The sequence below is a fragment of the Amblyomma mixtum genome, chromosome 6 (genome assembly GCF_055824585.1).
Source record: "Amblyomma mixtum isolate Tamu chromosome 6, ASM5582458v1, whole genome shotgun sequence".
Taxonomy (NCBI): Eukaryota; Metazoa; Arthropoda; class Arachnida; order Ixodida; family Ixodidae; genus Amblyomma; species Amblyomma mixtum.
Genome location: NC_143017.1, coordinates 154,411,387 through 154,438,923, shown reverse-complemented (window position 1 = coordinate 154,438,923; position 27,537 = coordinate 154,411,387). Strand labels below are relative to the sequence as shown.

Sequence of the window (27,537 nt, the reverse complement as noted above, 5' to 3'; positions counted from 1 at the left end):
GTCGCTCGAGTACTTCTGACTAGCACCAAAGAAAAAAATGTTCCTTCTGGAGACGTCATTATATTCAGTAACTGAACGTTACAGCTGTAGACAGCGCCATCTTTTGTAGAGGGAACGCTATCATCGCAGCCCCGCGTTTCCACATCATTGAAGTTCAGAAATCCAAAGTAGAGCGAGGTCTCCAATCTAATGTAGCGGACTAGTTATGAATTTCGCTTGTTCAAACTGTGCCAATATCAAGGCCTGTTTCTTTTCTTTTTATTTTTTGCGATCTTGGCCAAACAAACTCATTGCTTTCATGTCATCGCAACGGTTTTATATGCTACAAAAGACTGCAATAAAATATTTCATTCTAGTTTTTGTACGTTATACATTGTGTTTCTATACAGTCTAAAAATTCGAAGCTCTGTTACCTAGGTGGAGTACAATAGATGTTTTTGTAGGCTTTTCACCTTACTCAAATTTGAATTTATTGTCCCAATGTATCTAACGCTGTTCCCTGCTGATTTTGTTGTATTTCATGCCCCTATGTACGAACAAGTGACCCATAATTTGTGTAACTCACTATGTTTACGCTATGTTCAAATGCTAGAATTGGAGGGGAATGAGAGAAAATAAATTAGCGACGAGGAAAGGAGCTGATGCTAAGCCGTCATAGGAGGATGAAAGCGACGACAAATATTCCTTAGGCTGCGTGCAGGAGCGCCGGTCAAGTGCCTAAATTCCAGAATGCGGCTTGCTGCGAGCGCGTAGAGGAAGGCGGGGGAACGTAGCGGCCACCTAATGATAGGAAGGGATCTAAAATTGCCTTACCCAGCGTTGTATTTAGGCACCGGAGTTGTCAGAAAGAAATAATAATAAAGAGGACAAGCAAATGCGATGCATGGCAAGTTCGACTGGAACGCTTACTCCTTTATCCTTTCCATACTTGCTTTAACGTATCTTCCTAACCTCTTAGTACATGAACAAGCCAGCTGCCATTAGTTGTTCTTACTGAAATGTTTTTCAATGTTCTCGCTCTTAACCCTGACTTGTGAACTTGGCCTGACTATCGTTCTGCTTGTCTTCCTGCGTTACTACTAGTAACGCGTTACTTAGCAATGCGTTACTACTAGTTCCCAATGCATTGGCAATGCTTTACTACTAGTTCCCAATACGTTAGCAATGCGTTACTACTAGTTCCCAATACGTTAGCAATGCGTTACTACTAGTTCCCAAGCAGCATAGGCAATCGGCTCAATATTTCAAACGGATGGTTTCACACTGGTCCTTTGTCGGGCCTGCCTTTGCCAGTACGTTTCCAATATTGTGCTGCTTGGGTTGCAGCCAAAACTGCATGCCGCTTCTTCCGGCCACTAGCTCATTCGAGCGTAGGCAGTGAGCAGAAAGGCCTGGTTGATTTCAGCGAACACGACCGCTCACGGTACCCAGGCAGTCAACGAAGAAGTTAAGATTATAGGTGCGTAGCAAGAAGCCATCCTAGGGTTTAGTTAGCTCGCCTACTCAAGCACGACCCGTTCAGACGTCGGTGATCCGTGAATGATGTGAGGTGGAGCGGTGGGGTACGGAAACTGAACGCGAGGCTAATCGGCAGAACGGGCAGGAATACAACCTAGAGTTTCAGATCAAATTTGATTTTTGCAGCGATTATTTTGGGATAGCCACATTGCACTTACGGTACTTTCCTGTCTAATCGTTGGTTATTACAGCTGCGAAGAACAAAAAGTGCTCCAGCGATGGCATGAAGCAGAGCCGCGGAATACTGAGACTTTACCCTATAATCTTTCGCATTATGTAGCTGGATACCGCACACTGCTTCGACTTGCAAAGGGAGTGTATAGATCGCGGGGCTCAGAAGAGCACAGGAGAGTACTGACTCTTCCACTCACTCCGCTCACGGGAGCAATCGAAGGGAACCTCGAGTAATAATATTTACGTGAGCGATTTCGCACTTCATTGTTATGTTTATGAACCTTATATTTCATTGCAGAGTAAAAGAGTTTCATAGGAAAGCCGTCTATAAAAAAAACGCCAAGTGCTATCAATTCAACGCAATTCCACACGAAGCCATCCACAGCAGCACATACATTCAGTATCTCGTTACAACGGCAAAAAAATTCCCCGAAAAGAGTTGTAGTGAATCATTTTTGTTCCAAATACAAAATAACGCCGTTTTGACAGTACGTTTTTACAGTACATCCGCATAGTTTTCAATAAGAAAGTATGTCCACGGCGGGAAAACTTTAGCAAAGCCTTGCACATGAGCATAATATCGTGTAAAGTTGTCGCATAGCACGCAGCGCTTAAAAGTGAATTTGCTGCATGCGAATCAGCTGGCGTGAGTTGTTAATAGAGAAGGTGTCAAAAGCCACACAGCCGAGACGCGGAAATACCTTTCTAGCACATCGGCTTCCCTGTGGCTTAACTTCCGTGTCCCACAGAACTCCCGTGTCCACTATACCGTGTCCCACGGAAGAGTGAGACACGGAAAATCACCACAAATAAATCGCGTGACCCCCTAATGAATGTAAGATGGAGACCCAAATCCTCTGAAATGCAAACGTCCTAAACTTAAGAATTAGGCACACGAAGGTATCACTTTTTCTGCCGGCTCTTCCGAAAGTACGATACCACAACAGTGACCAAATGGTGCACACATGTCCAACATTCCCGGAGAAAAACTAAGAAAATTGGAAAATTGTAATATACTGTTAGGGAAATTTTCAATATCATCGTCCATTCTCCTGATATGTAGCAAAATCTTTCTTTTAAAGTGTTTCCATCGAGCGCATCAAACTGTTAAGACTGCCATAGAAAACCAACAGGGAACGCTTTTGACGATAGCAAAAACGTTAATAGAAAAAAAGAAAATACAAGAGTGCGGTCGGATGATCTGCGGTTATATCTGATCGTTACAGTGAAATCTCACATTATATGAAAAAATTTCGTTCATAAATGGTTTCCCCCTCAAGGATGCTTTTGTCTAGAATTGTTGGGTATGGCGTTCACATAGTACAGAAGAAGCGCTGGTTGCGACCAAAAGTTGCGCTAGAAAACCGCAAGGTGCGCTCTTCGCTTGCCTTCACCAGAAGAGTTGCAGGCTGGGAAGGTGCTATTCTGTACCAGTTTATTTCATTTCGTTTAATGCACGCATCCGGCCTTAACTGACCTTCCGCTCGCTCTGCGCAGTGACCGGCCTTCCAGGCGAGTCCTTCTGGAACACGACGTTGCCTCGACTGCACCCGAGCAACCTGCGGCTGGTCAGCGTGCCGCCCCCGCTGGCCTCAGCGCACCACCCGGCCGCACCGCCGCCTCCGGTGTTCCCTTCCTTCCCGCTGCCATACACGCAGGCGCCGTATGCGGACCCACACAGGCCACCACCAGCGCACGTAAGCCCCACCTGGTTCCCTCGAGCGACCTTAAAGGGACCCTGAAATGATATCGATTCGCTTATTCTAGTGCGACAGATTTATAGAGGTGGTATTTGCGGGCATTCGAGTCAAATTTAAAAGCTCTGCGTGGACCCTATAATTTAGAAATAATTTTTAAAAGTCCATGCTCGCAATAGCTCGCAACCGATCAGGCCGAAGGCTCGCCCAAACTACCCATTGAAGCCATCGGGTGGGGTCGCGGCAGTGAGGTGTCGCCCTAATCGATTGCGAGCTGTCGCGAGCAGCGATTTATAAAAATTACTTCTAAATCACAGGGCCCCCGCAGAGCTTTCAAATTTGACTCGAATACCCGCAAAGACCACGTCTACAGATATATTACACTAGAATGTACCCGTCGAAATCATTTCAGGGTTCCTTTAAGGATAGTGTCTGGACAGATGGAGTTTTGTGCGACTAAGCAACAACGCTCGCCTCCGTCAAAATGACTTCCGAACCACTGCACAGTCACATAACTACAACACAAGTAAGCTGAACTGGGCTAGTCGGAGCAATTGCATCTTCGAAAAACGTAGCGCGAAACACAAGACACAGGTAAGGTGAAGACAGGACACGAGCGCTTCTCACGACTAAATTTTTATTAGGAAGGATAACAGAATATATACCATAGATATGGAGGCGAAGAGAAAGAAGGAAACAACAAAATAACAACTCAAAAAACAAGAACAAGACGAGGAGATAAGAGGTCGGCGATGGAAGCAGGTACATAGCATTGCAATGCTATGTACCTGCTTCCATCGCCGACCTCTTATCTCCTCGTCTTGTTCTTGTTTTTGAGTTGTTATTTTGTTGTTTCCTTCTTTCTCTTCGCCTCCATATCTATGGTATATATTCTGTTATCCTTCCTAATAAAAATTTAGTCGTGAGAAGCGCTCGTGTCCTCTCTTCACCTTACCTGTGTCTTGTGTTTCGCGCTACGTTTTTCGAAGATGCACATAACTACAACCCCTGAGCCATCGGGGTGTGCCGTGCTCATCGGCTCTCAGCACACACTTAGCTGTGGCTCATAAGGCTGTGTTTTCAAGTTACATTCTCCAACATGCCACTTTAGTGTGCCCAAGCGGGACGTCGCACGGACGATCGCTGCCTCTCGGTCCTTATGAGCTGATCCAGATATTTGTACAACGAGAGGGACGAACGATGCTTGGTCGACCACTGTCGCCATTAGCGCCGAGGGTTGTACGGCTGGTGGCTACGGGCAAGTCCCGCTCTTCGCTGCCTGTTTCGGGGGGCACCATTTGCGCGGAGCGATGCACTGTCGATGTCTGGTGCGTGCGTATTCAGGCTTAGGTTTCAGTCGCAGTTAGGTGTGTGGTTTCATATTAAAACTGCCTTAGACAGCCGAGTATTACAGCTCCAAAGACCTTAAAGCTATCATTGGGGTAAGGAAGCGCGAATGGTGAATGATCCTATATAAAGTGCTCTCTATGGAATGCAAACCAGTTGTGAGTCAACAGGCGTCCAGCATTTGCGGTGTCTCGTCTTCTGCGCTGCCTTGCCGCAATTCGCTGTCACCTCGACCGTCTTTTTATATCACTCAACTTCAAGTGATCCCATTCGGTTTCTAATTCAGACGCCTAAAGGAATCCTTAAAAGCAGAGCCACTACTTGCCTCAAGTAGATGCATTCCCTTAAAACTTCCAATGCTTCGCTGTCTATATTAAACAGTTCTGCGCGTCCGAGGCTAATACATAATAATTTAGATTTTTTCGTACTAATTTTTAGACCTACCGTCCAGCCTCGCCTGTCTAGATCCTCGGTCATGTTTTGCGATGTGGCCCCTTAGTTACTTGGCAAGGCAATGTCATCAAGAACTTGGAGATTACTAAGGTGATCTCCATTAGCTTTTATCTTCACCTCTTCCCAATCTAGTTCTCTGAATACCTATCTCCTTGCCTGATACCCTTCCTGATTGGTATTTATCAATTTTATTGTGAATAACTGCGGTCGCTGCGCATCCGCTACAGATATCTTCCAAAACCATTACATATGCCCCGTCTACACTCTGCTCACGTCTACACTCTGCTCACTCTGCCTTCACGACTGCTGAACTTTGGACTGAGTCAAATGCTTTCGTGTAATCAATTAAAGCGATATATATAGAGTTTGGCTACATTGTGCACAACTCTCTATCACTTGATTTATGGTCTCAATGTGGCATATTGTTGAGTAGCCTTTAAGAAAGCCAGCCTGGTTCTTTTGCAGAGTGAAGTCAAAGACTGTTCCAATTCGATTAGCAATAACCTTAGCAAACAGCTTGTAAACAACGGGCAGTAAGGTGATCTGTCTGTAAGTTTTGATATCCTTTACGACCCCTTATAATTTTAATCCGTAAAGGAGCACTTATAGAGAAAAGGAAAAACCCAAGAAACGCCGGCAGTCCCATTCTCAGATGCTTGTGCAGATTTAAGCACCAGAAAATAGTACTTGCGCATGCTCGTTCACTGAAAACCAGGAATCAACAAACCACTGGTAGACGATGGGTACAGCCTTGTGCCCCATGGGCGAGACCTTTTGTGGCCCCCCGACGACGTACATCTACGACCACGCAGACCAAGTCTGTACGAGCCACCTACAAGTACTACCGGAGACAAAAGTAACTGAACCCCTCTCCAAGTTCTGAACCGTGCGTAATTGCATGCGGGCGTCACCTGACGATGCATACAGTGCGCAGCTGGTTTCGGCACTAGAAGTGCATCATCAGACGGTGCCCGCATGCAATTACGCACGGTTCAGAACTTGGGGAGGGGTTCAGTTACTTTTTTTCCTGATAGTACATATTGTGACGAAGAAGACGAAGCTGGCAGTGGCGCGGCGCGGATCACTCGCGCTAGGCCAACCGTCATTAAATCATCTCATAGCCATCAGTCACCTCGTCTCATTCTTCGGCTGGCAGTCACGTAACAATACTGTGGTTTACATATCCCCCCCCCCCCCCTCTGCACCTCCTTCTTGACTGCCACAACGTTTACGGGGATCACAAAATGAACAAGGGAGGGGAAAACCTCAGGTTGCTTGAGCCAACGTTTCGACAAGAGGACTTGTCTAGACAAGTGCTCTTGTCGAAACGTTGGCTCAATCAACTAGACAAGTCCTCTTGTCGAAACGTTGGCTCAAGCAACCTGAGGTTTTCCCCTCCCTTGTTCATTTTGTGATCGCCAAGGACCATCTACCACACCCTCTCTCTACCATGGACAACGTTTACAGGTTCGTTTTCCGGAATCGCTTAAGAAAAGCCCTCGTTCTACGCTACGCGCTTCTGAAGCCTCTGCCGGTGCACGACACTGATATGTTCGGTTTTCCGGCTTTTCAAAGCAAAGCCCGCACAGGTCATCCGATTCTGTCCTCTCCTGTTCCAAGTAGGTTCCTTTATTGCGTTATGAAATAAGGCTGTGTCTCCCTTTACTAATGACTTCTCAAGACTGCTGGAACGGTTGGAAGTTTGCTGTTGCTGGTTGTTCGCTCTGGTAAACTTCGAGAAGTGCTCACACAAGTTCGCTCGACCCGGTGCAGCCGTCGTTCGCCCTGCCTCCGGCTCCTCCGGCGACTTACGTGCTGCCGGCGGCCCCGGCTGCACCCCACCCGGCCCTAAGCTTGGCCACGCCCCTGTACGAGCCGCCCAGCGTTGTGGCCAAGCACCCGCCGCCCCCGCCGCCGCCCCTGGCAAGCCTGGTCACCCCGGCGCCCCTGTACGACGCGTCCGCCGTGGTCGCGGCGAGCACGAGCAGCGGTGCCCTGGCTGCCGCCGTGGGCAGTGCGAGCAGCGGCGGCGGCGCCCGGCTCACGCCCGAGCTGGTTGCGGGCAGTCCAGTGGCGCTGGACTACTCGTCCCAGGCGGCCCTCGGCGACGAGTACATCGACGTACAAGGAACCGCCACCGCCGGCCACTCCTGAAGGTGGCTGCCGCTGCCGGCGCATACGGACGGGTGCGAAGTGTTTTCCTGCCTTTTTTGTGCATTCTGTGCCCATGTTTTGCGAACGCAATCTGTGTCACTTTGAGGCTAAACACAGCAGCACAGTGAGCGATGGGAAGGAATACGATAGGTGCGACGTAAAGAGGCAAAAAGAGAGAAGCGTGGATTAGAGAACCGAAGTGGCTCGATTGTATTCTAGCTAAAATTAAGGAGGGGAATAAGAAAGCAATCTTGGTTAAGTGGTAATTGTTCATACTGAGACATACATGGTAACACATCGAGGGACACATACACACCATAGCGCTGTGTATGTGTGTTTTTGTAGTCCCTCGTTTTGTCGCGTTGTGTGCATGAGTAAGGAGAAGCAATAGACTGCATCGAGATGCTCGATGCACAGCACACATAAGCGATGATGCATCGTGGTGGCACACTGGATATCATGGATGAGGGAGAAGAGGGGGCCGTGGCAGAAGGTGGCACGGAGGGACGGAGGGATGACCTTAGCAAACTTCCTGGAATACGTTGGACGCGGTGGCTAAGACAGATGCAGTCGGAGGTCAGCCGTAGTGGCATTTGTCCTGCAGGAGACTAAATTCCGCCGCTAATGAAGTAAATCATGATGATGATGGCGTACTAATGCGAAAGCATTATATGGCTCGTCGGCAACGAAACCCTGCAACGCTGACCAATAGGAGTGGTCAGGAAACCCCCAGTGACGTCACCATCATCTCGTACGACGTCAGCACTATACCATAATATAGCGACGTCTACAGCAAAGAAGAATGAAATTTCTTCCGTGGGTGCGGGGAATTGAACCTGGGACCTTCGGATTGCGAGGCGAGCACGCAACCCATAGGCCACAAAACCGCGTTGCTTCTTGGCTAATAAAGGTAAACCTATAGAGAGCGTTGCCTTACCACTGTATGCTAATGAGTAGGTGTGTCATTAGAAAGTAAAGATCTTTAATGAACCTCGCAACAGAGCTCACAACGAGGGAGTACTTTCGCATTCAGAGCCCGGAAGTATTCTTAAGTACCCCCCGTAATTCTATGAAAAGGAGCTCCTAGTAGTAGTGAGCATGGAACCTTCCCTCCCTCCCCTCGAAGTTGCCCGACGCATTTTCGGTCTTTTCAGCACTAATCATGCTCCAACGATCTGAGGCCTAGACGCCAGCGCAGAGTATCTATAAGCACTATGCTTAAAAATCATTCTGTGCGAACTATATGAAGCCACCTTAACTGAGGCGTTATCTATCCGCCACTCTGAGTACGCATGATACATCAGCTAGCTCAGCCGGGCAACTTGCGCAATGACCCTTATGAGCATTAATGAGACTCAAGAAACTGCCTCAGTCTCTACTCTATGTACCAATAGCAACGTAGACGCTCGTCGCGGCCAACACGAAGATATTAGTAACCGGTTATGAAGCGCTGGCTGTTCTCAAGTGCTTGTGCAACTAGCAGCGGATTTTACTCAGGAACCTAGACAGCCCATCAGGAGGTTTTTACTCCTGCCATCATTTGCTTTGCAAACTGCCTTCGTTCACTCGCGCTGAGATTCTTATTTGGATGATTGGATTTAAACTCTCTTAGTAGGCTGCACAGCTGAAGCACCTTATGAATACGACTCCAGAGTAAGTGTAGACAGGTGGCGGCAATGTTGTTTTAAGGGCACCGACAGGAGGTACTCGCAAATTATTGGTCTTCAGGCCCTTGCCAAAGTTCCCACGTCCCAACGTTACAGTGGATGCACTATGAATAAGAGGGGAGTCACAGTAATGAAAAGTAACCTAGTGGTAGCAGAAATCGGCGAACTTGCTTCGTGATGGCTGTCGAGCAAGGCGGCCCCAATGGCATGACACCTGTGCTGCAGCTGGGAGCCATGACTTCACAGTAACGTCGAGGAGACACAGGCGCTAGGAACGAGCGTGCGAAGACGCGGAAGAGAAAACTGCCTGTGTCTCGTCTTTCCTTTCTGTATCCGTCGTGAAGTTTACGCAGTAACGTTGAGGATGCTTTGTATTTATTCCGCAGAAGCAGCCTGTTTTCTCTCCGACTGGTTGGTCCAATACTGCATTAACACCTCTTTTTGGGCTAGTTGGTGCATACTTGAATTAGAGGAATTAGAGGAGAGGGTGCCAGTATGGTCCAATACTGGCACCCTCTGAACGATATACTGATGGTCGTGACTGACAGGCTCTGTACAGCCATTCTAATGAGGTGCACGAAGCTGGGAGCGTTACCTCTCGGGACAGAAACCAGCATGTCCTTTCCTTGCAGCCGCCTGACTGAAATGAATTATTCTCCCTGCTCCCGCTCATTTAAGCAAAGGCCATTCGCAAAAACCGAGACGTTTTAACACGGCTGTGTCACTTGTCTGCGAAAAGGCAGCTGGCATACCTGCATACGATGAAACCACTTGCATCAAAGCCGCGAAACACCGCAGGATTTTTGTCACTTGAGTCGCATGCTGGCACACCACTATCCGCGATGTTGCCGCATGATGCCTCTAGACGAAGGAAGCTCGCACTGCTGTGAGTCTCCATGCATTTGATTTTCGTCAGTGTTGGCGAAGCCCTGCGATACCGGGAAGCACAAGATCTCAAGGGTTTCACGAGAGGGAGTGGAGTGAAGATCGGCTGTGATCTTTACAAAGTTTGCTGTTTTAGCTCAGGGACTGCTTCTCAGCCGTTGCGATACTGCGAATAATTCACCCTTGTTCTTTTCACACTATGGGCTACTGTTGACACTGTGCCCATGTAAATCACGAGACTGCTCCAACAGTTTTCTAATGCTACAGCATTATAACCCTCATCGGGAAGAAAATGTGTCGTCGGGAGCTGAATTCGCTGATTGCCTGGAGGGAAGTGACGTCACCAGACGGGAGTATTCCTACTGGCTGGATGTAATTGACGTCACCAGACCGAAAGTCGCATCACTTCCGGTGAAGTCATGAGCAGCTAGTAATGTCATAGCATTGCCAACACATAATTAGATCAGGTGTCCCTGTGAATTATTTTCTCCTGTAGAGCTGTAGAGCTGCTCGGCGCAGCCTTGCAGCCAGTAGCACTGAAAAAAAATTAGTGGTTCAACTCTGCTGAACCGAGTTTTCACGTAGCGAAAGCACAGCGCACAGCTCCGGTGCCCCATACCATGACGTCACAACTGTAAATTGAATCACTTGACACCACGCGAATACCACGTGTCTTCTTACCGCCCTCTACCGATAACTCGAAAGGTCAAAGGTCAAGTGGTGCAGCACCAAGGTGGACCCCACGTGGTAAGGTAGATGTGCAACCATTACTTATCTCGAGGTCGTTTCAAGGTCATTCGGAGGCTCGCGCAGAAATGTGTGTTAGCTGTCCTAGTGTAGCTTTCGCTGCAAAAGAAAGTAGGTTCCCATTTCGCAAGCCTTTGAAATCTAAGGCAGATAAGTCATACTTGTATCCCATGCTGCCCTGGCGGGGTCTAACGTGCCTCTTTTTCTCTTGCAGATGACGTGCCAGGAGAGAAACGCAACCCACGTGACCGGTCCCAGGGCTTTTCATTATGTCACGATTCATCCCCCTCGTCGTTTCGTTGGCTGTGATAAGGCGCGGGTAACGAGCACGTGAGGAGGCGGCTGCCTCTCTTTTTGGTACTCGGAAAACGCGGATCAGTTGTCGTTTTCTACTGCTTATCTCTCGACTGTCTCTCAGCGGTGTCGTTGTGTGGAACAGATGCTGTGTCGCACAGACCGCCAGATGTTGCTCGCGTTGCAACATGTACTGTTTTCTCTAGTTTCCCTCGTAACACGCTTTTCACAGTCATCATCCCCAAGAGCGTAATATGATGGAATGGGACAAAGTCATACAGATAGAGAGGGAGTCCAGTAGGTTCACTTCAGTGACCTGCAACGGGATCACTATTTACCGCGGTAAAGGCGGGCGATAGGTCGTACCATTGAGACCTCAACAATCGGACCATGTTTACAACGTTCTAAAAGATGAGAGGTCTGTCGAATTTTGTCTCTCCGCTTGACATAAGCACCACTTATAGCCGCGAGTTCATCGCTGGTCAAAGTTGCATTAATGCTAGCTAGCATTTTGTCTCGGCAGCTGATAGAGATGATTACGGCGTCAGTAGACTACAAGTGCTGACATACCTAAAGTAACATTACTTTTGTCTCGAGGAGCGCATTGACGAGAGAGCTCCGTAATATTCAGCTATTATCTTTGGGTGGCTAGGCAGCATTCGTGTTAAGTAAAGACCACACTGGCCGCGTCACATTGCCACGACGGAATATAGGGACGTTTTCTAGTAGAAAAGCGGAAAGGTGGAGGGAAAGATGTGTTATTGTGTTAGTTATCTGCGTGTGTCCCTTGTGCACCATTACCATCATTTGAAACATTACCAGTTAACATTGTGTTTGGATTTATTTTGCTCATGTGTGTGGTACACTGGCTATCTTGCATCCGCGATGCTGCGGTCCGCTTACAGGCGCAACTCATTGTAAAGTTTGTTTGTTTTTTCGTAGCTGTGAGAAACACACGCCCGATCGTTGCATGCTCACGAGCACACCACAAGAAAGAAGCCTGGAATGAAGAAAGCATGCCATGCGTGATAGGCCTCAGCGCTCTCACGAAACGCGGTCGTTCCATTCTACTGCACGTCTGTTCAGTCGTAGGAAGGTTCGTGTCTTACTGGATTTAAAACGCACAAACTGTACACGCCAATATACCTCAACTCATCTGTGTCTCACTGCTAGCCTGTCGTTGCGATGGAAGCCCGCATCGTATTCTCTTTCTCTCTGACTTGCGTGATCGGCTATTGGCTGTCGAAAGTCTTGAAAAGCCTTGACTGAACCTATGACTGCGACAGTGCGTTCGTTCGTAGGCATCACGACTTTACTACGAGTAGGAACAGCAGTGAGACGATGTTTGCACCTGAAAGTTTAATATTTTCGCATACTTAACAACGTGCTCATCTCACGTGAAGGGAAGCAGTAGTTGCGACCTGAAAGTACACAGAGAATGAGTCAGGAGTGAATACAAACGGGAAGCTCCGGCTTTTAAACGCAGTCACGTGTCAGAAGACAGCAGTATGAAGACAAAGGGCATATGGCCACTAACATCAGTGCAATGCCGACAGTAAACTACGGTTCGCTTGAAGACTGGTAGGGAATAGGCGATACCTTTCAGGGTCGACGCTTGTGCTTTTGCGAGAAAGCTTCTCGCATTTTCCTTTCTTCATGCGAATTTGCCTTCGAAGACGCTACAACTTAGCTCTCGCTCATATATCACAATAACACAACGAGAGTATCCACTCATTACAACGCGCAATAGCCTTGCAAGTGAGGTTTTATTTTTGTTCATTTTTTATAGTCCACTTTGCAATCTCTCGATATTTTCACTCTTGGTCTTTTTGCTTGTGTTCCGCGCTTGACGCTGTTTAAGTTGGTTACGACGCTTATAAAATGCGATACATCATTTCGCTAGGCGCCTTTACTATTATTAATACTTTCTTCAATTTGTGTCATAGCAGTCCTTTCGTTGTTTTTTTTTTTTTTTTTTTACTTTCTGTCATCTTGAGACCGGAGTTCTCTGGAGCTCTCTGCCTGATTTTTCCGCCGGAAAATCAAGAAAGCGTTCTGGTTGTCCTGAGTGGTGGGTTCGAGAAATGACCACTTAGGGTAAAAACTTAGATCGCTTCTGAAACGCACAATTTTGCAACTTGTGGTGTCACTTCCATTTGACTCGACACACTTTGTGACGTGGGACACCGAAATATTTCCTTATTCTTTATTTTATTTTTTCTGACGGCAGGGGTTCCTTATAGCGCCGCGCATACGGCGCAGTAGCCTCATTTTGCGTCTCTGTCTCAAGCCCAGCGAAACCATGTTGAACCCAAGTCATTGATGGTATGTGTACACATATATGAATGGTATGTCGAAACTATAGTTTTTCCGCTTCATGTGCCGTTGCTCAAGTTCTTGTGGCGCGTACTTTGCTAAACAGTTAAGAGTTAAGTGTTGCCCATCGCTTTCAGAAAGTGCGACCTTCCTTTCTCTGTACTTTCATGCGGGGTTTGATGCGAAAGGATAACATTGTGGAGTTAATGCCCTGTTTACTTCTCCGTTTTCTTACAATCTGATTATCCTTTTCAGCCAAACTGCAACTGAGGTAACCTCGGCTGTGCGTATCACGAACACGCACGCGCACACACACACATGCACACAGAAAATCTGCAAAAGATTGTGGGTCCATTTCAATTTGTCTGCACCATTCACAAAAATACCCCGCTATTCAGGTCTTGAATGAACTGCGCAGTGAAGCTATGTTTCTCTGCCCTTGGGTGCACTAAAAGTAACATGAAATTAGGCTGAAATCACCAGAATAGCAGGCTATGGTTTTGCTAAGAGCGGTTAGAAATTCCGGCGGATCTATGAAACGATCCAAACTGTTCAGCTCAATGTGACTAGTTAAAATTATTAGCACTGAATACCGGGTGTGAGTTTCTCATTTTCAGTCACGATCAAGTCACTCAGCATTCGAGACGTGCAACACCTTTTCACATGACAGAGCGGTTAGGCTGCTTGATTTGAGGTGTCAGAATGCAACCATTATGGCTGGTAGTCTTGTCGTCTCCACTCTGAAACCATGGCTCAAAAATTCATCATTCTTGTCCACGGGAACCATCATGAGGGAAAAGGTGCTTCCACATCGGTCCTGTTATTCTCCGCACAAATTCCACCAGCCGCGGTTAGTATTCTTCACGTGGTAAAGAAAGCAATGTTATTTTTCTGAATTATATTTGTACCTCCCGTATCCTGGTTCTCATTCTGTTCGCTTATGTATTATTGTTCGAATCTATAGGACATGTCTCTGCACTCCATACTTCCCATCACCCCTTAAATATGTCTCGTCCCCTTTCTTTAATTGAATTGGTTTACAGCGAAAGGGAAGAAAATCCCCTGCTGTATTTAGAAGCTGCTGTTGCTGCTTAGTTGAAATAGAATAGTATACAATCACTATTCAAGACTACCATCGATTTCGTCTACGTCTACATGAGACCTAAGAGGTGTTGGATCGCCGCACATTTGTCATGAACCCTTCCCACGAAATGTAGAATCAACCTGTCGGTTAGCCGTGCGTGCCTCTCAGACATAAATGTTTGTCATGGCATTTGACTGCCGGTGTTACTACTTCTCCAACGAATAACCCTGCAAAACACAGGCATCTCGCCATTAAGGTAGTCGCTACCTAGCTTGTGGTCTTGTCTCGGCACTTTCGTGGGCGTGTAGTCGGGTCGAAAAGGTGATATGTCAAAAAGCTCCCCACCTGCAAGCGGCATTCTGCATCATATGCTCTGGGCTATGGCACCGTTTATTAATGGTCTGGCAGCGCTGTTGATCCGGTAGTTTAAACCCGAGCGAAAAAGAAAAGCAAAATGTAGGCATAGGCACACAAAGCAGGGATGAATATGTACGACTGTCAACAACGTCTCGCATAGCTGACGTATTGACCTGATGAATTTTCCGGGGTCGTATCCCCAGCAGCGTGCCCGCACATAGCGAAGAACGTCTTACTGAAGCGCTCTGGAGAGTCTAATCCCGGTGGCAACATTATTCAATTTTAACTTAAGGAAGGAAAATGTGATCTTATAGGCTCCATCGCGTCACGCGTTAGCGTTGTTTCTTTTTTTTTATTTGCCCTTAGAGTACAAAGCAGCCCAATAACTCGTGTGCTGTCCCCATCCATTACAGCCCATTACAGCGTTTTGGCTTTGCTAGCAGCTTCCCTGAAGTCGCAGAAGAGATGCCTGGGATAGGCATTAATGGGAAAATGCCAGCTGCGTATATTGGCATTCACTTACTGTCTGTTCATACCTCACAAGAGCAGCCCCGAAGTCATCGCTATATCTTGTGCACAACTTCGACCCATTGAACTTTTCGCGGCGTACAGACTGGTCGAAGATCGTTTCCTTATTTTTAAATTATGTACCAACGGGGCAAAAGTAACAGACCACTCCCCCCCCCGCCGATTTCGACACCAGAAGTGTTTTGTCACGTGGCGCCCCCACGCAAAGTGGCACGGGTCGGAACTTGGAGGGGTTGGGGGGGGGGGGGGGGGGGGGTCCGTTACTTTTGCCCCCGAGGGCATCTATTTTCAAGCTACACTTCTACTATCTTCGAGGTTATCTAAAAAGCGCAAAGTAGCCTTGGTCTTTGCACCGGGCACTAAAATCCCGAGCAGGCGCAAAGTCTGACACGGTGCTAAACTAAACACTGCAGGAGTTCGCCATTTCGTGCGCCAGTGAATTGCTCCTGCATTGTTATTGAATGTGCTGGTTTCTTGGTGCTCCTTTTGACCATTTCTGTCCCAGCACTTCATGCTAACGTCAATGGAAACGAATTCAATTTGCGCGAAGCCAAATGCCTAATCTATTTTCCCATAGGCGAACCTATTTTTATCCTAGTTCGCATCATATTTTAGTACAAACGTAATGGTTGCCGCGACAACAGCCGGGTTCTGTAGTGTGCAAGGAACGAACCATCTTTGAAATTCTACATGCGCACCTTAAAAGTTTTGGCTCTAGGCGATAACATTCTAGTGCAATTTTCTGTCTAAGGACTTTCAACACTGGAAGGTAGAGAAAACATTCTGACGTGCATTTGTTTTTGCTATGTTATTCTCTGTTTTCGACACTTTGCAGAAAGTGTCAACATACGATCTCCTAACAGATAGGTAGGAAGTTTTTTTCTTGTACTGATAATATGCTTCGTATTGAAGCTTCACCTGAAGCGGTATTGCAAATCTGAACGCGTGCACTAGAAAAAAACTCTCTAAATCTCTCTAAAACTTGTGGTCATTGTTATTTTTCTTATACGCACATATAAAAGACGATAACAGAGAGCACCAAGTTAGCATGAAACTAATTATTACTAAGCGAGTGTGACAGAGATGCATGCTTGCCTTTTCTCTCTGGCTTTCCAGGTCATGAATAATCGCAATGCTACTTTTTCACGTTCGGGGCAGAAGTAAAAGTAAATTTAAACATTGAAATCAAACTAACTGTTTCTTTTCACATTGTTTGTGCCGACACCAATTAGCCTGCAAACGAAACTATTCCATTTCAGTTAAATTATGGGATACGTTGGGGAAAGGATAACGGTGTACCACTGCTGTCGGGCGTCTGTTACCCCTGACTTCAGCAGTTAGCTGAATTAAACGTTTACTAAAACATTCGTCCGGCTTCAGTAGCTACAACAGGAAGCTTCTCATATGCATGCAGTATGAAGGCAAACACCGTCATCAACATTTTAAGTTCGAACCTCATGTTACAGCACTTTCGTCATTCGTGAAGCACACATCTCTACACAAAAGGTAGCCGGATGTGGAACCGGACTTACGCAGCTATTTTGGCTGATGTGGCTTTGACTGATGTGTTTGGCTACCGCGAAACTCGCTGCCACTCAAAAATCAAAGCGATGTGTAAGCAGCTGTTACAATCCACCCCTCGGTTTACTCGGTTTAACCACCCGTTAGTGTTAATCTACAGGGTACATCGTGTCAAATTTTTCCGCGATCTCAACGCACAACAGTTCTGTCGCTGGGCCGTCAGTCGAGTCAGTAACGACGTCGTCCTCCAGTGCCATCCATTAGCGTCGGACGAAGCGGCAAACTTAACCGAACTTTAGATCGCTTGTTACGGCAGACTAGAAAGTTTAAAGACGGAGATACGGGCTCCTCAGTTCCGGATACATTTTGGATCCGAGAAAATGAGAGCTAAGGAGCGTTGAACCGCGCTGTGCCTAAGGAATATATAAGCTGCTGAAACGCTGGTTTTCCATGACAAGCTTCCTGAAAAGCGAACACACTCTTAGCCCTAGTCTGAAAGTTCCGCTGTCTAGGCTCTACGACAAGCTGGTCACTGATGTGGCAGCTTAAGCATATTAAGCGAGGAAATGCAAGTATTCGTGCTGACAAGCTTTGTAACGTTACGATTTTCTTCCCACTAGAGGCTGGTGCCGTTTCAACTTAAGGAGGAAATGCATGTTGTAAAGATGTTTGTGGACTCCACGTTATGGCTGTTACAGATATTACCCTGTGTGTTAGACATGCACTTTCGTAGGCCTCAACAGGGGCAGCCTTTCTATCACATAGCCGAATGCGTGATAAGCTTAACTGAGGGACACCTTACCACGAAATGAAAACAAAAATGTGTTTCTGCATCATTTGTATCTGATTTTCTCTCTCAACACTTCTAGCGCACTAACACGTGAATGCCTGGAGCTAAGCTGAACGCTACATCTTGCTTTCACGTCACAAATGTCCTTGCATTAAGTAGCTTGCTCGCCGAGAGGAATCGTTTCCCATCTGGCAATTCCCCATGAAAGGAACCTTGATGAAAGCGAGACAACAGGCGGCACTTAGTACCTGTCGTGGGATCAGGGAATTGCATGTTGTCATGTACTTTAACAATATCGGGTTCATGGCTATCATGGTGTTTTTGTACTTTTTGTGTGGTACTTCCTGCCACCGTTTTCTCAGACCTGCCGCTCGTGCTTCAATTTATATTTGTCTTACCAACCCTTCCGCGATCCGCGTGCTTTAAAGTGTGAACGCCTTTGATGCAAGCTGTATCGCGAGAAAATAACGACGCTGCTTCCGTAAGTGGTTGCCACCGATACCAGATAACTCATTTAAAACATTCAAAGACAACATGTGCAGACAGAGATCATTCTAACTTGATCGAAGTTTGGTGACGCCATTCAAGGGAAGACTTGTGATTTTTGGTTGACATTTCGCTCCTCGACTATTGCATAAATGGTGCGCCCCCGCGGATGCCAACAAGCCGATCTCTTGCAGCAAAATGTTCACGTACCATACCTTTATGTTCAAACCACTGCATGTGCTAAGAACCGATAGCAAATGCAAACGCACCACGAATCACAACACGGCTGTACACAGCATCGCCTAAGAAATACACGCGTGCAAAAAAAAAAAATCAATCTTGAAGCACGTGTTCGCAGCACGCAGTGTGCAGGCATTGATCCTGTCCTTTTATTCGAGGCCGTGGGCCAACAAAGCCTGCGGCTCGCATCCACATGGGTCTGTATTAAAGCTTGCTGTATTGCGTGTTAATCTCCTGTCTTTCCTTAACCGTAGAGTTCTCGATACCGTCCTCGCCAGAATGCTGCTGCGAAAGGGCTGAGCACAGGTTACTCTGCCCGAACTGAGAATTAAAAAAAAAAAAGGAAATAATATGAACGGCAGCCTTTCATTGGTGCTTATGTGATGTCTCGGCCTTAACGCCGTTCTGGTGCTGTGTGTTAATGTTGTATAGCACGCCCCTCTGACGTCATGCGTGTGTGTCTTCTTCGCTCCATTATGAGTCTGCTTCCCAGTGTCACCTACCTACGGAAACTGTGTGAACTGTGTTCTTGTGCATGTATTTGTAAAACTGAGAAACGATAAAGTTTGGACGAAGTAAAAAGAGAAAGAGAATGAGTAAAAGAATACGGAAGGAAGAAAAAAATTCCACTTTTCTTTTCACCCATGGGTCGCCTTTGTCGTACTTCAAATGGCTATATATCTGGATTATGGAACGGCGCTGCTAACATATATTTGGAAACGATAACACAGAAATGAATATAAAACGCACATTGTTTTGAGTGAATTTTGACTGGAAGCCTCAGTTTATTTAGACCATAGGTAATCCTGCAAAAACTGACACAGATTTAGGCAAAACGTAGAGCAGCCACATAGGCGCAATAAGCTATACTGCTAGCTCACTGCAACTTCACTTGCTCGATTTTCGGTTTTACCCATATGCAGGAAGGGAAAATACGCTGCACGCTCACAGGTTCTACCACGCATTATAATGTATCCTCTCCGACGTCACGTACCGCTTGTTCTTCGCGTAAAACTGGCACTTAGACAACCGTCATTACGGCGATACTGTGAAGCTCCCGTACAACAACCTTCGGTGTTTTTTATAAGCTCTCTTCAAAGTTCTACAGAGCTTCGCGTGAGGTTTTATTGAATACAGGTTCATCCTTTCGTGCGAACAGCTTCCTCTTTATTGCTTTCATCGGCTGTGCAATTCATGCTGCACCGTAGTAATCACGCATAGCCGCAGCATATAGCAGCGCGAACAGGCAAGCGCACACTGTACCTTGAAGTCTTCGCAGCGTGAAGAGCCCTGACAGCTTGCGCTGTGGTTGCCAGAAGCGTGTCACAAATTAGACAACGCGGCAAGTTACGCCTATGTTCAGCAGGCTGCGAAGATTACGAATGTCGAGACACGCTGGTGCGTTCCCTTCCGCATTTTTCGAGGTTGTACGTTCAGATCTTCGTTACAGAAATCTGCTACTGGAAGCGTCTTTAGAAAGGCTTACCGATAGTTTATATAAATATATATATATATATATATATATATATATATATATATATATATATATATATATATATATATATATATATATATATATATGGCAGAGGACATGGCAACTGGCAAGAAAACAGGCAAATTTTTCTCAATATATGTCCGTTCTGTACACATTTTGAGATTATACTGTTCGAGTCTGGGCCGATAAGCGGAACTTGCCCCACAAGCACTCCGACGCCGAAAGAACCAAGAGGTAAAATTCGTGAGTGCTGCCGAGGATATATATGACGGGCTCAATTACGTACGTTTTCGAGCTGCCGTGGCAGCTGTACGCATTGAAGGTGAGCTTTGCCTTCGACGGCAGCACTGGGGCGCGGAAACCCAACATCGGTCTTCTCGAGACAAGGACTCTCATCAGGTAAGCACACTTCATAGTTGGTGACTGCACGCCACCTTATGCATTAGTGGCACGTATTTCATCGGCATTTCTATAGGTAACGTCTAAGCTCACAAAAACGGCAACGGAATTTTTTCGAGCCTGTTAGACAATTCAAGAAAGCGACTACACTTTGTTTTCCAGCTATTCTGCATCTTCCACAGTTGCTTCCACTAAATTTCAAAGTTAAAAAAAGGTCGATTCTCTGTTGATCTATGTGCCCAATTCCCTATGCTGAGATTGGTGCAGTCCAACAACCTCCGCGGGCAAAACTTTGCTAGGACGGCTGTCCATAGAAATTTCAAGACAGTTTCTTGCTTCCAGGCAACACAAGGCTTCGGACAAGAACGAGAAGCCTTGCACCGCGCAACAATGCATGGTGACGCGTATTGATCGGCCGACCCCACGCTATCGATCCCCGCGGATACGCTGCAGGGAGCAGCTGTTTCTATGCGGCCTTGCATTGCAAGTGCAGGTGTTCTCGGAAGATGCTTTCACGTAGCCGCCGGTGATAAGACACACACGCGTGATCGGTGATGGACAACGATTAAGTACTACGCTCGACAACGACAAGAGCTTGAGGATGCATGGAGACCCAACAGGGCATCTACTTAGAAAGCGAATGCTTACGTAAACTTATTACGCTCCATACATGAAGTACAGCGTACACTTTACAGTAAAACGGATAAGCTTTTTTTTTAAAGAATACTTAACACATATTTCAAATTTCGATCATATTGTCTTTCTTCTGTGGTCTTCATTGAAGGCATGCCCTGAACTGAACGGGACATTACGCCCTATAATTTTATGCCGGTCGCCATACGCAATCCGACACAAGAACTTAATTAGCTCAATAAGGTGAACAAAAAATAAGCATTTGCGTCCTGCTACGCAGCGTAGGAATGGGAGGTGCACTGTGCAGATCGCACACAATAGTGCTTGCTGGAAATTTTAATTTAAGGCAACAAGTTGGCTTTTTCCGAAACTCCACTGCAGTGCAAAAGTTTGAAGCAACTGTCCGAAGCAGGGCTTCAGTGGAAAAAGTAGAAAAGAAACAGGAAAACTTTTTCTTCTTTTCTTTTTTCGTGTAAATATATTTAAAAATAATGACGAAGAGCGGAGACATGCAGGCCATCATTCTTTTTCTACCGTGTTTTTATTATGTTAATATCTGAGCGCCAAGAAACGTAAAACCAGCAAAAGATACACTTAAATGATCCAAAGATAGCTGCGAACTTTCACTTGCACTAATTTCAAAGCGCTAAGACGAACTGGCTGGGAGTAAATAAAATAATTGTCACTGCACGCAGCAACGTTAGCTTCACGAAGTTTTAGTGAATTCCTAGGTTCACCGCAGGGCAGTTCAGTGGAACGAGGAAGCCGCTTTAGGATTGTAAAATGCACGATAATAAGATCTTCGCTAATAATCTGGGCTACACAGTGTTATATTTAATGCATGACCGGTCAGTACTAGAGAAATCTTTCATCTCTACAGGTATACGTTTACAACCAAGAAAATTAAAAAAGGGCTAATAGTTGTGGGCTTACATAATTCCAATCCACGCTTAAATATGTTTTTAATGACACCAACAATTTTAACTGCTACATTTATTTGTGGCTGGATTCTCGAAAAGCGACTTATGCACCCACAGATTTGAAAGAAGCTTTCTTTCTTTCAAATTCATTTCGAGCTCTTCATTAGCTGAAAACTAACGCCACATCAGCCTTTTGCGTCAAGCTATCGATTATGCTGACTATCGAAAAACCGTCTAGCACAGTACAGACATGGTATAGACTCAGACAGGCCACTGGTACCAATTTCGCGGTATTCTGGTGGTTAAGCGTGGAGATATCTCCATAAAAAAATTTTATTTTATATTTCTAAAAAATGTCTACTACTACTTCTAACTTAAGGCAGGGGGTCTGGACGTCAATCGTGAAAAACGCTGATTACATACAAGAACAGTCCTAAGAAAGAGGCATGACGTCATAACGTATGAAACTACAAGACTCACCACTGAAAGGCTCTCGCTCGAGGCGTTCCCTCAAAGACTCCAAGTAGGCGGCTGCAGCAGCTGTTTCCCTGTAATGTGGAACGAAGTGGTCACACATATCTTCCGCGTTGCATGTTCATGTTTTGGCTCACAATAAAAATAGCACGAGCGTGCATGCCGCGGTCAAGCCAAGAATAATGTGACTAGAAAGACTGCGAAAATAGGAAAGAGGTAACTCATTGTTAACGAACATATAGAGCACGTTTTCTATTTATAAAAAATATCCAAGAGACGGACAAAAAACTACCAGAATGAATTAAGCACTTTTTAAAACTGCATGTTTTATGCGACAGCGGAATGCCACCACGCTCAGCATGCAGTTCGCTTAGCGACATTTTTTCTCTCTTTTTTTTTTTGTTACCCCAACTTTCCTTCGTCCGACGTAGAGCAATTTGCATGGAAGTATTGTGTCTTTTTTTTCTTCGACGATATGTTTTCCTGCGTCGAGTACGCCACCTTTACAAACGTTCAAAGGATAACATTTGGGTTACTGCAGTTCCGGCAAATGTCGTGTTTGGTATTGTTATCGGCAGGTGGCGCCAGGAGCGCCGTTCTGGGATGCAATCCTCTTTAACTCATCCAGATGCTTCAATTTTTCGTCGGCGCGTCCTTTCACCCAGAAATTCTGCACACTGCGGCGCCTCTGTTTCGGAATTCCTCGCACTCGACGGGCAAATAGTATCGGTGAAAGCAAGCATGTGATGGTAGTTTTAAATTTAATAAAAGGCGACTTTCCTCGCATCCCGATCGTGCTCGTTACGACTTTTATGGGCAACGCAGCGCCATTAATCGAACGGCGCGCCATTTGACACTGCTTCGCCACAACGCCTATAGCGTAAACTAAAGTGTGTATGTGTTAATTTTGCGAAAAGGTATAAGTCGTTTACGGAGCTCCTCCACATTTAATTAAAACATGCGCTAATTCTCGCGTAGCGATTGGTTACAGAATTTTAAAACAAACTCGGATAAAATGTGTGCTCTTGCTGAGTCTCTGCGTCCAGTTGTTCCCTTTTTGTTTGGCCTCCTAGTCAGCGCGTTCAAGTAACGAAGAAATGTAGTACCAACAAGCCCCTGTTCTCGCATTGCTGTCTGTATTAAACTTTACCGATTTCCGCTAATGAGGCTGGGAGTTGAGGAGTTAGCAACCTGTAGATTGTGTGAGGCTGCTAGACTCTTTCTCAGCAACACGACGCATTATGTGCAAATAGAGGGGTAGTAGTCTACCTTCCCAGACTCCCCGGATGTTTGCAAGTGTTCGACTTCCGCTAAATCAGAGGTGGTTAAAAAAGAAGTGGTCACAGGAGGCTTGAAATGTGCACTGTCATGCACTGTCCTCTCTCATTTCCTGTCCTCTTCCGTTTCCGGCTGCTAGCCGGTGGGAGGTCAAAAGCTTTGGCAATATGGCCCGCGTGGTAAGATGACTCCTTACTTTACGCATATCAAAAGTGGTGTAGAGGCCGGGTAGATAATGTTCTGGTGCATAATTACGAAAACACTGAATTAACATGCTGAGAATGGTAGGAGTGATGAAAGGAGGGAAGCTTAGGTAGCGTGTGGAGAGAAAAGCAAAAAAATAAACTAGGTGAATTTTCAGGGGGGTATTCGACAGCAGACCAAATTAGTTTCATGAATTAAGTTACGGAGAAAATCGGACAATATTACACGCCCCTATACATTGCTTTCTCAAATACGCAGAACCTTTTGATAGAAGGCGCATATAACTGTGCTTGAAGGTATCTCGTATATTGTAGGCGTCATAGTTTTGCACAATAAGTGAGGAAATACCAGTCACAAAAACTGTCATGCAAGGTGGTATGCTATTTCCTCTAATCGTTAGTGCAAGCTTACAAAGCGGATTCATAACAATTTGCTTGTACGAGTTTTATGTTAGAGTTAATGGAGAACGCCCAAGTAACCTGCGGTTTGCTGATGACATTGCCCGGCTATGTAAGACAGCGGTGGAAGGACAGCGCAGTCTTGCGTATCTAAGAGCCGAAGTATAAAGATAGGCATAATAATTGATATGAAGGAAAAAAGTTGCGACCAACGGTCTGAGAATCGGCCAAAATTTTACGATATATAGTAAAATATTGGAAGCTGTAACTGAGCGCGTCTTTCTGCGCTAAGTAGTGACCGTGTACTCCCATCGTGAAAAATAAATAACCAGGACGATAAGAAGGGGTTAAAGTGCAAATGGTACGATGTGAGGTTATGAACAGCAGCGTACCCAACAATTCTGTAATTGTAAAAGCGTTTTTGAGCGGGAAACATTTTATGAACGCAATTTTTTCATGGTAAGATTTCACTATAACAATCAGTATACCCGCAGATCACCCGACGGCAGTCTTGAATATTTTTTTTTTCTATTCACGTTTTTGCTACCGTCAAAAGCATTCACCACTGGTTTTCTATGGCATTCTTAACTATTCGATGCGATCGATGGAAACACATTTAAAAAATGATTTTGCTACATATCAGAACAATGAAATATTGCCGTCAATATTTCCGTAACAGTATCTCACAATTTTCTCATTTTCAATATTTTTGTCCGAGTCTATTGCACATGTACCGATATTCATCCAAATAAAGCGTTAGCAGTTTTGTCCTCCGGCCAGTACACACCTATGCTGTCGAATACAGGAGGCTAATGTAAAGGCCTCACATAAATTGAGAACACCGCATCGGGGTCCAGCAGTAGCGCATATTACAAAAGGACTCGAGCTAACGGTGCAATCGAAAAGAAGTGGACCTGAAGTAGACATGTGATACGAAGGACAGATCCTGGTTTGTTTTGGTGACAGTAGATTAAAAGGTAAAAAAAAAATGTATCCAAGGGTAACCGAGCATCAGGTGTAGATACAAAATGGTATGTTTCCTAGTGTAATATGTCCGCATAAGGCCCAGTACAGGGATGACTGCAGGTCATTGAGAGCGGCAGTTGTGACCTGCAGCAGACGCAAGTTTCTCACGGTGATGATCATGATGGCATTAAGCACCGAAGGGCCCCAAAAAGACCTTATCGAGATCTTTCTGTGTGAGTTTTTACACTCCCCCCACTTTTTCGTATCATTAGACACCTTTAGCATACCGTGTTACCGTTACCGGTACCAAGGTACCGCGAGCCCGCGCGCAACCAATGCGCATGAGCAAATCGCCTTGACGGCGCCAGATGGCGCCAGGTACCCGACAGCTGCGCGCGCGCGCCTGCAACATCTGGACCAATCAGCGCGTGCTCACCGGCGGTGGGCGGGCTCCCAGTACCTCGGTAACGGTAACACGGTATGCTAAATCTGTCTAATATCATGTCAGCCTGTTTGCGTAAGAGCTACCGTATAACATGGCATCATTCGCCGGCGTCCTGTAGGAGGGGAGGGGGAATGCAGTTACAAGTTCATTGTGGCCGAGTCTTAAAAAAGACATGGTGATGGACACAACGTTCCTGCTTGTGCGTGGCCCAGCGTCCGGGACGCGTCACACGTGCTGCCTTGCTCGTACCTTAGTGGCTTCCAGCATGCTTCGAGGCTGAGATAAAATAGAAAGCCTCAAGAGGAAAACGACAAAAAGAAGGAAGATTGAAGGGTGGTTCAGGTACCCTTTGAAGCACCGCGAATACTAAATTTTTGTGGAGTAATAAACAAAAGGACAATAGGTGATGGAGATGGAAGTCGGTTGAATAGAAAAGAAGACTGCTCACTCGTCGCTTGCTCTTAGTTTTAAAAGGGAAGAGCATTATCTTAGCTTCAAAGTAAGATAACCTGAGAAACGTCATAGTACATTCGATGAAGCTTTTCTGATAACGCATCTCCATGTATCAGAGATGAAAAGCAGTCTTTTACAAAGATGCAGAAAAAAAAAATTATGCCCGAAGGCCTTTTTGTTTGGCGGCCTAGGCTTGAAACCAGGGCATTCGGGCAAGAAGGATTTAGGCAGAGTTTGAAAGTACGGTAACAAAGACGAAGTGCGACGGCAAATCTATTTGCTACGGGCTGAGGTGTACAATACTCCATTGTTAAGTCGTGCCACTCCATAGCTGCAGCGCTGCTTTATAACTACGCCATTAACTCTTGAGTGAAATGCTGCAGCGACCTCAAGCTTTCTGTCAGTACGGACACTTAAGTGCAGTCATTTACTTCGTGTCGTAATCGCATCTTTCAACGTTTCAAACACACGTGTCCATGTAATGTGAGCCTTGGCACGAACTAACATTTGTTGGAATTTACATTGTTTTGATCAAACAGAGCGAAAATTTGATGCCTTATAATTCATCGCACTTGTTCCTATTGAAATACACTCTTACGGGAAAAGCGCTACACGAGTAGAGCAGCCTATTTGAATAATTCTACTAAGTGAACGGCTCAAAACGCATCACTCGCAATCTCTTATCGATGCATAATGCATTAAGGATCGGCTATATTGAATTTTAAGAAATCAAAGCCCTTTTTCGACGTGTTCGTGCAATTAGCGGTGGCTGAGTTTAATACACCCACTTCAATGCAAGCCTTCGTGCTCCATTGTCTCCTGACTTGCTGATGGAATATCGTGGACGAATTTCGCGGCCACTTCCTCAACAATAGAGCCACCGTAGCAAGTCTGTTGTCTAAAAAGCAAAACCCCTCCGCTCTTTTCTGACACACACACACACACACACACACACACACACACACACACACACACACACACACACACACACACACACACACACACACACACACACACACATATATATATATATATATATATATATATATATATATTGTCACGTAGCAGTTGGTACAGGTAGCGCCGAGTCCAGGCGGCGGCTGCTGCGGTGAACGGGCGTGCAGACAAGGGGTAGCTGGTCAGGACTCGATGAGCGGCTGTCTGAAGAGGTGTTGGACATGGGACGTCGAGCCCGCAACCTCCACCAGTGTCACGTAGCAGTTGGTACAGGTAGCGCCGAGTCCAGACGGCAGAGGAACGCTAACAATATATATATATATATATATATATATAGAGAGAGAGAGAGAGAGAGAGAGAGAAGGGGAGAACTACGCACGTGCAGAGCGCAGAAATGTGCGCAATCTGTAATGTTCCAAAAGCTATCCTATTAGGGTATTCGCACACATACACGCTTCCAGCTTCTACGTTCAAACACGACTAGTCAGTTCTCTTGCGGTAGCCAACTATGTTCTTTCCCTGCTTTCGCTGACGCACGAGAGATGACGTTTTAGGGGTGCCAAGCATCGAGGAGAGGCTGGCGTGATTGCTTGGTGTTCGGGTTTTTAAAAATCTTTAAACTCTCAACATCGTACCTTGAGAGGGTCACTATACAGT

At 45.9% G+C, this 27,537-nt stretch overlaps 2 protein-coding genes across 10 annotated transcripts in view; one reads left to right on the top strand and one right to left on the bottom strand.

Annotated features, from left to right (window-relative positions):
• LOC149340862 (uncharacterized) overlaps positions 1-10,997 on the top strand; it is a 49,264-nt gene extending 38,267 nt beyond the window's left edge. For all 4 annotated transcript variants that reach the window (XM_089549779.1, XM_089549780.1, XM_089549782.1 and 1 more), the window contains 3 exons: positions 3,190-3,389; positions 6,963-7,375; positions 10,857-10,997. In XM_089549779.1, the coding sequence (XP_089405905.1) occupies positions 3,190-3,389; positions 6,963-7,343 (581 nt within the window). In that variant the 3' untranslated portion in view covers positions 7,344-7,375; positions 10,857-10,997. The remainder of the gene's footprint in view (positions 1-3,189; positions 3,390-6,962; positions 7,376-10,856) is intronic.
• LOC149340859 (cholinesterase-like) overlaps positions 1-27,537 on the bottom strand; it is a 212,420-nt gene that overhangs the window by 73,904 nt on the left and 110,979 nt on the right. For 3 of the 6 annotated variants that reach the window (XM_089549776.1, XM_089549774.1, XM_089549778.1), the window contains one exon: positions 22,186-22,253. The exons of 1 other annotated variant lie outside the window; for it this stretch is intronic. In XM_089549776.1, the coding sequence (XP_089405902.1) occupies positions 22,216-22,253 (38 nt within the window). In that variant the 3' untranslated portion in view covers positions 22,186-22,215. Of the gene's footprint in view, positions 1-9,762; positions 9,940-22,185; positions 22,254-27,537 lie in introns of those variants that run through there. 2 more of the 6 variants (XM_089549773.1, XM_089549777.1) reach the window with 2 other exon arrangements.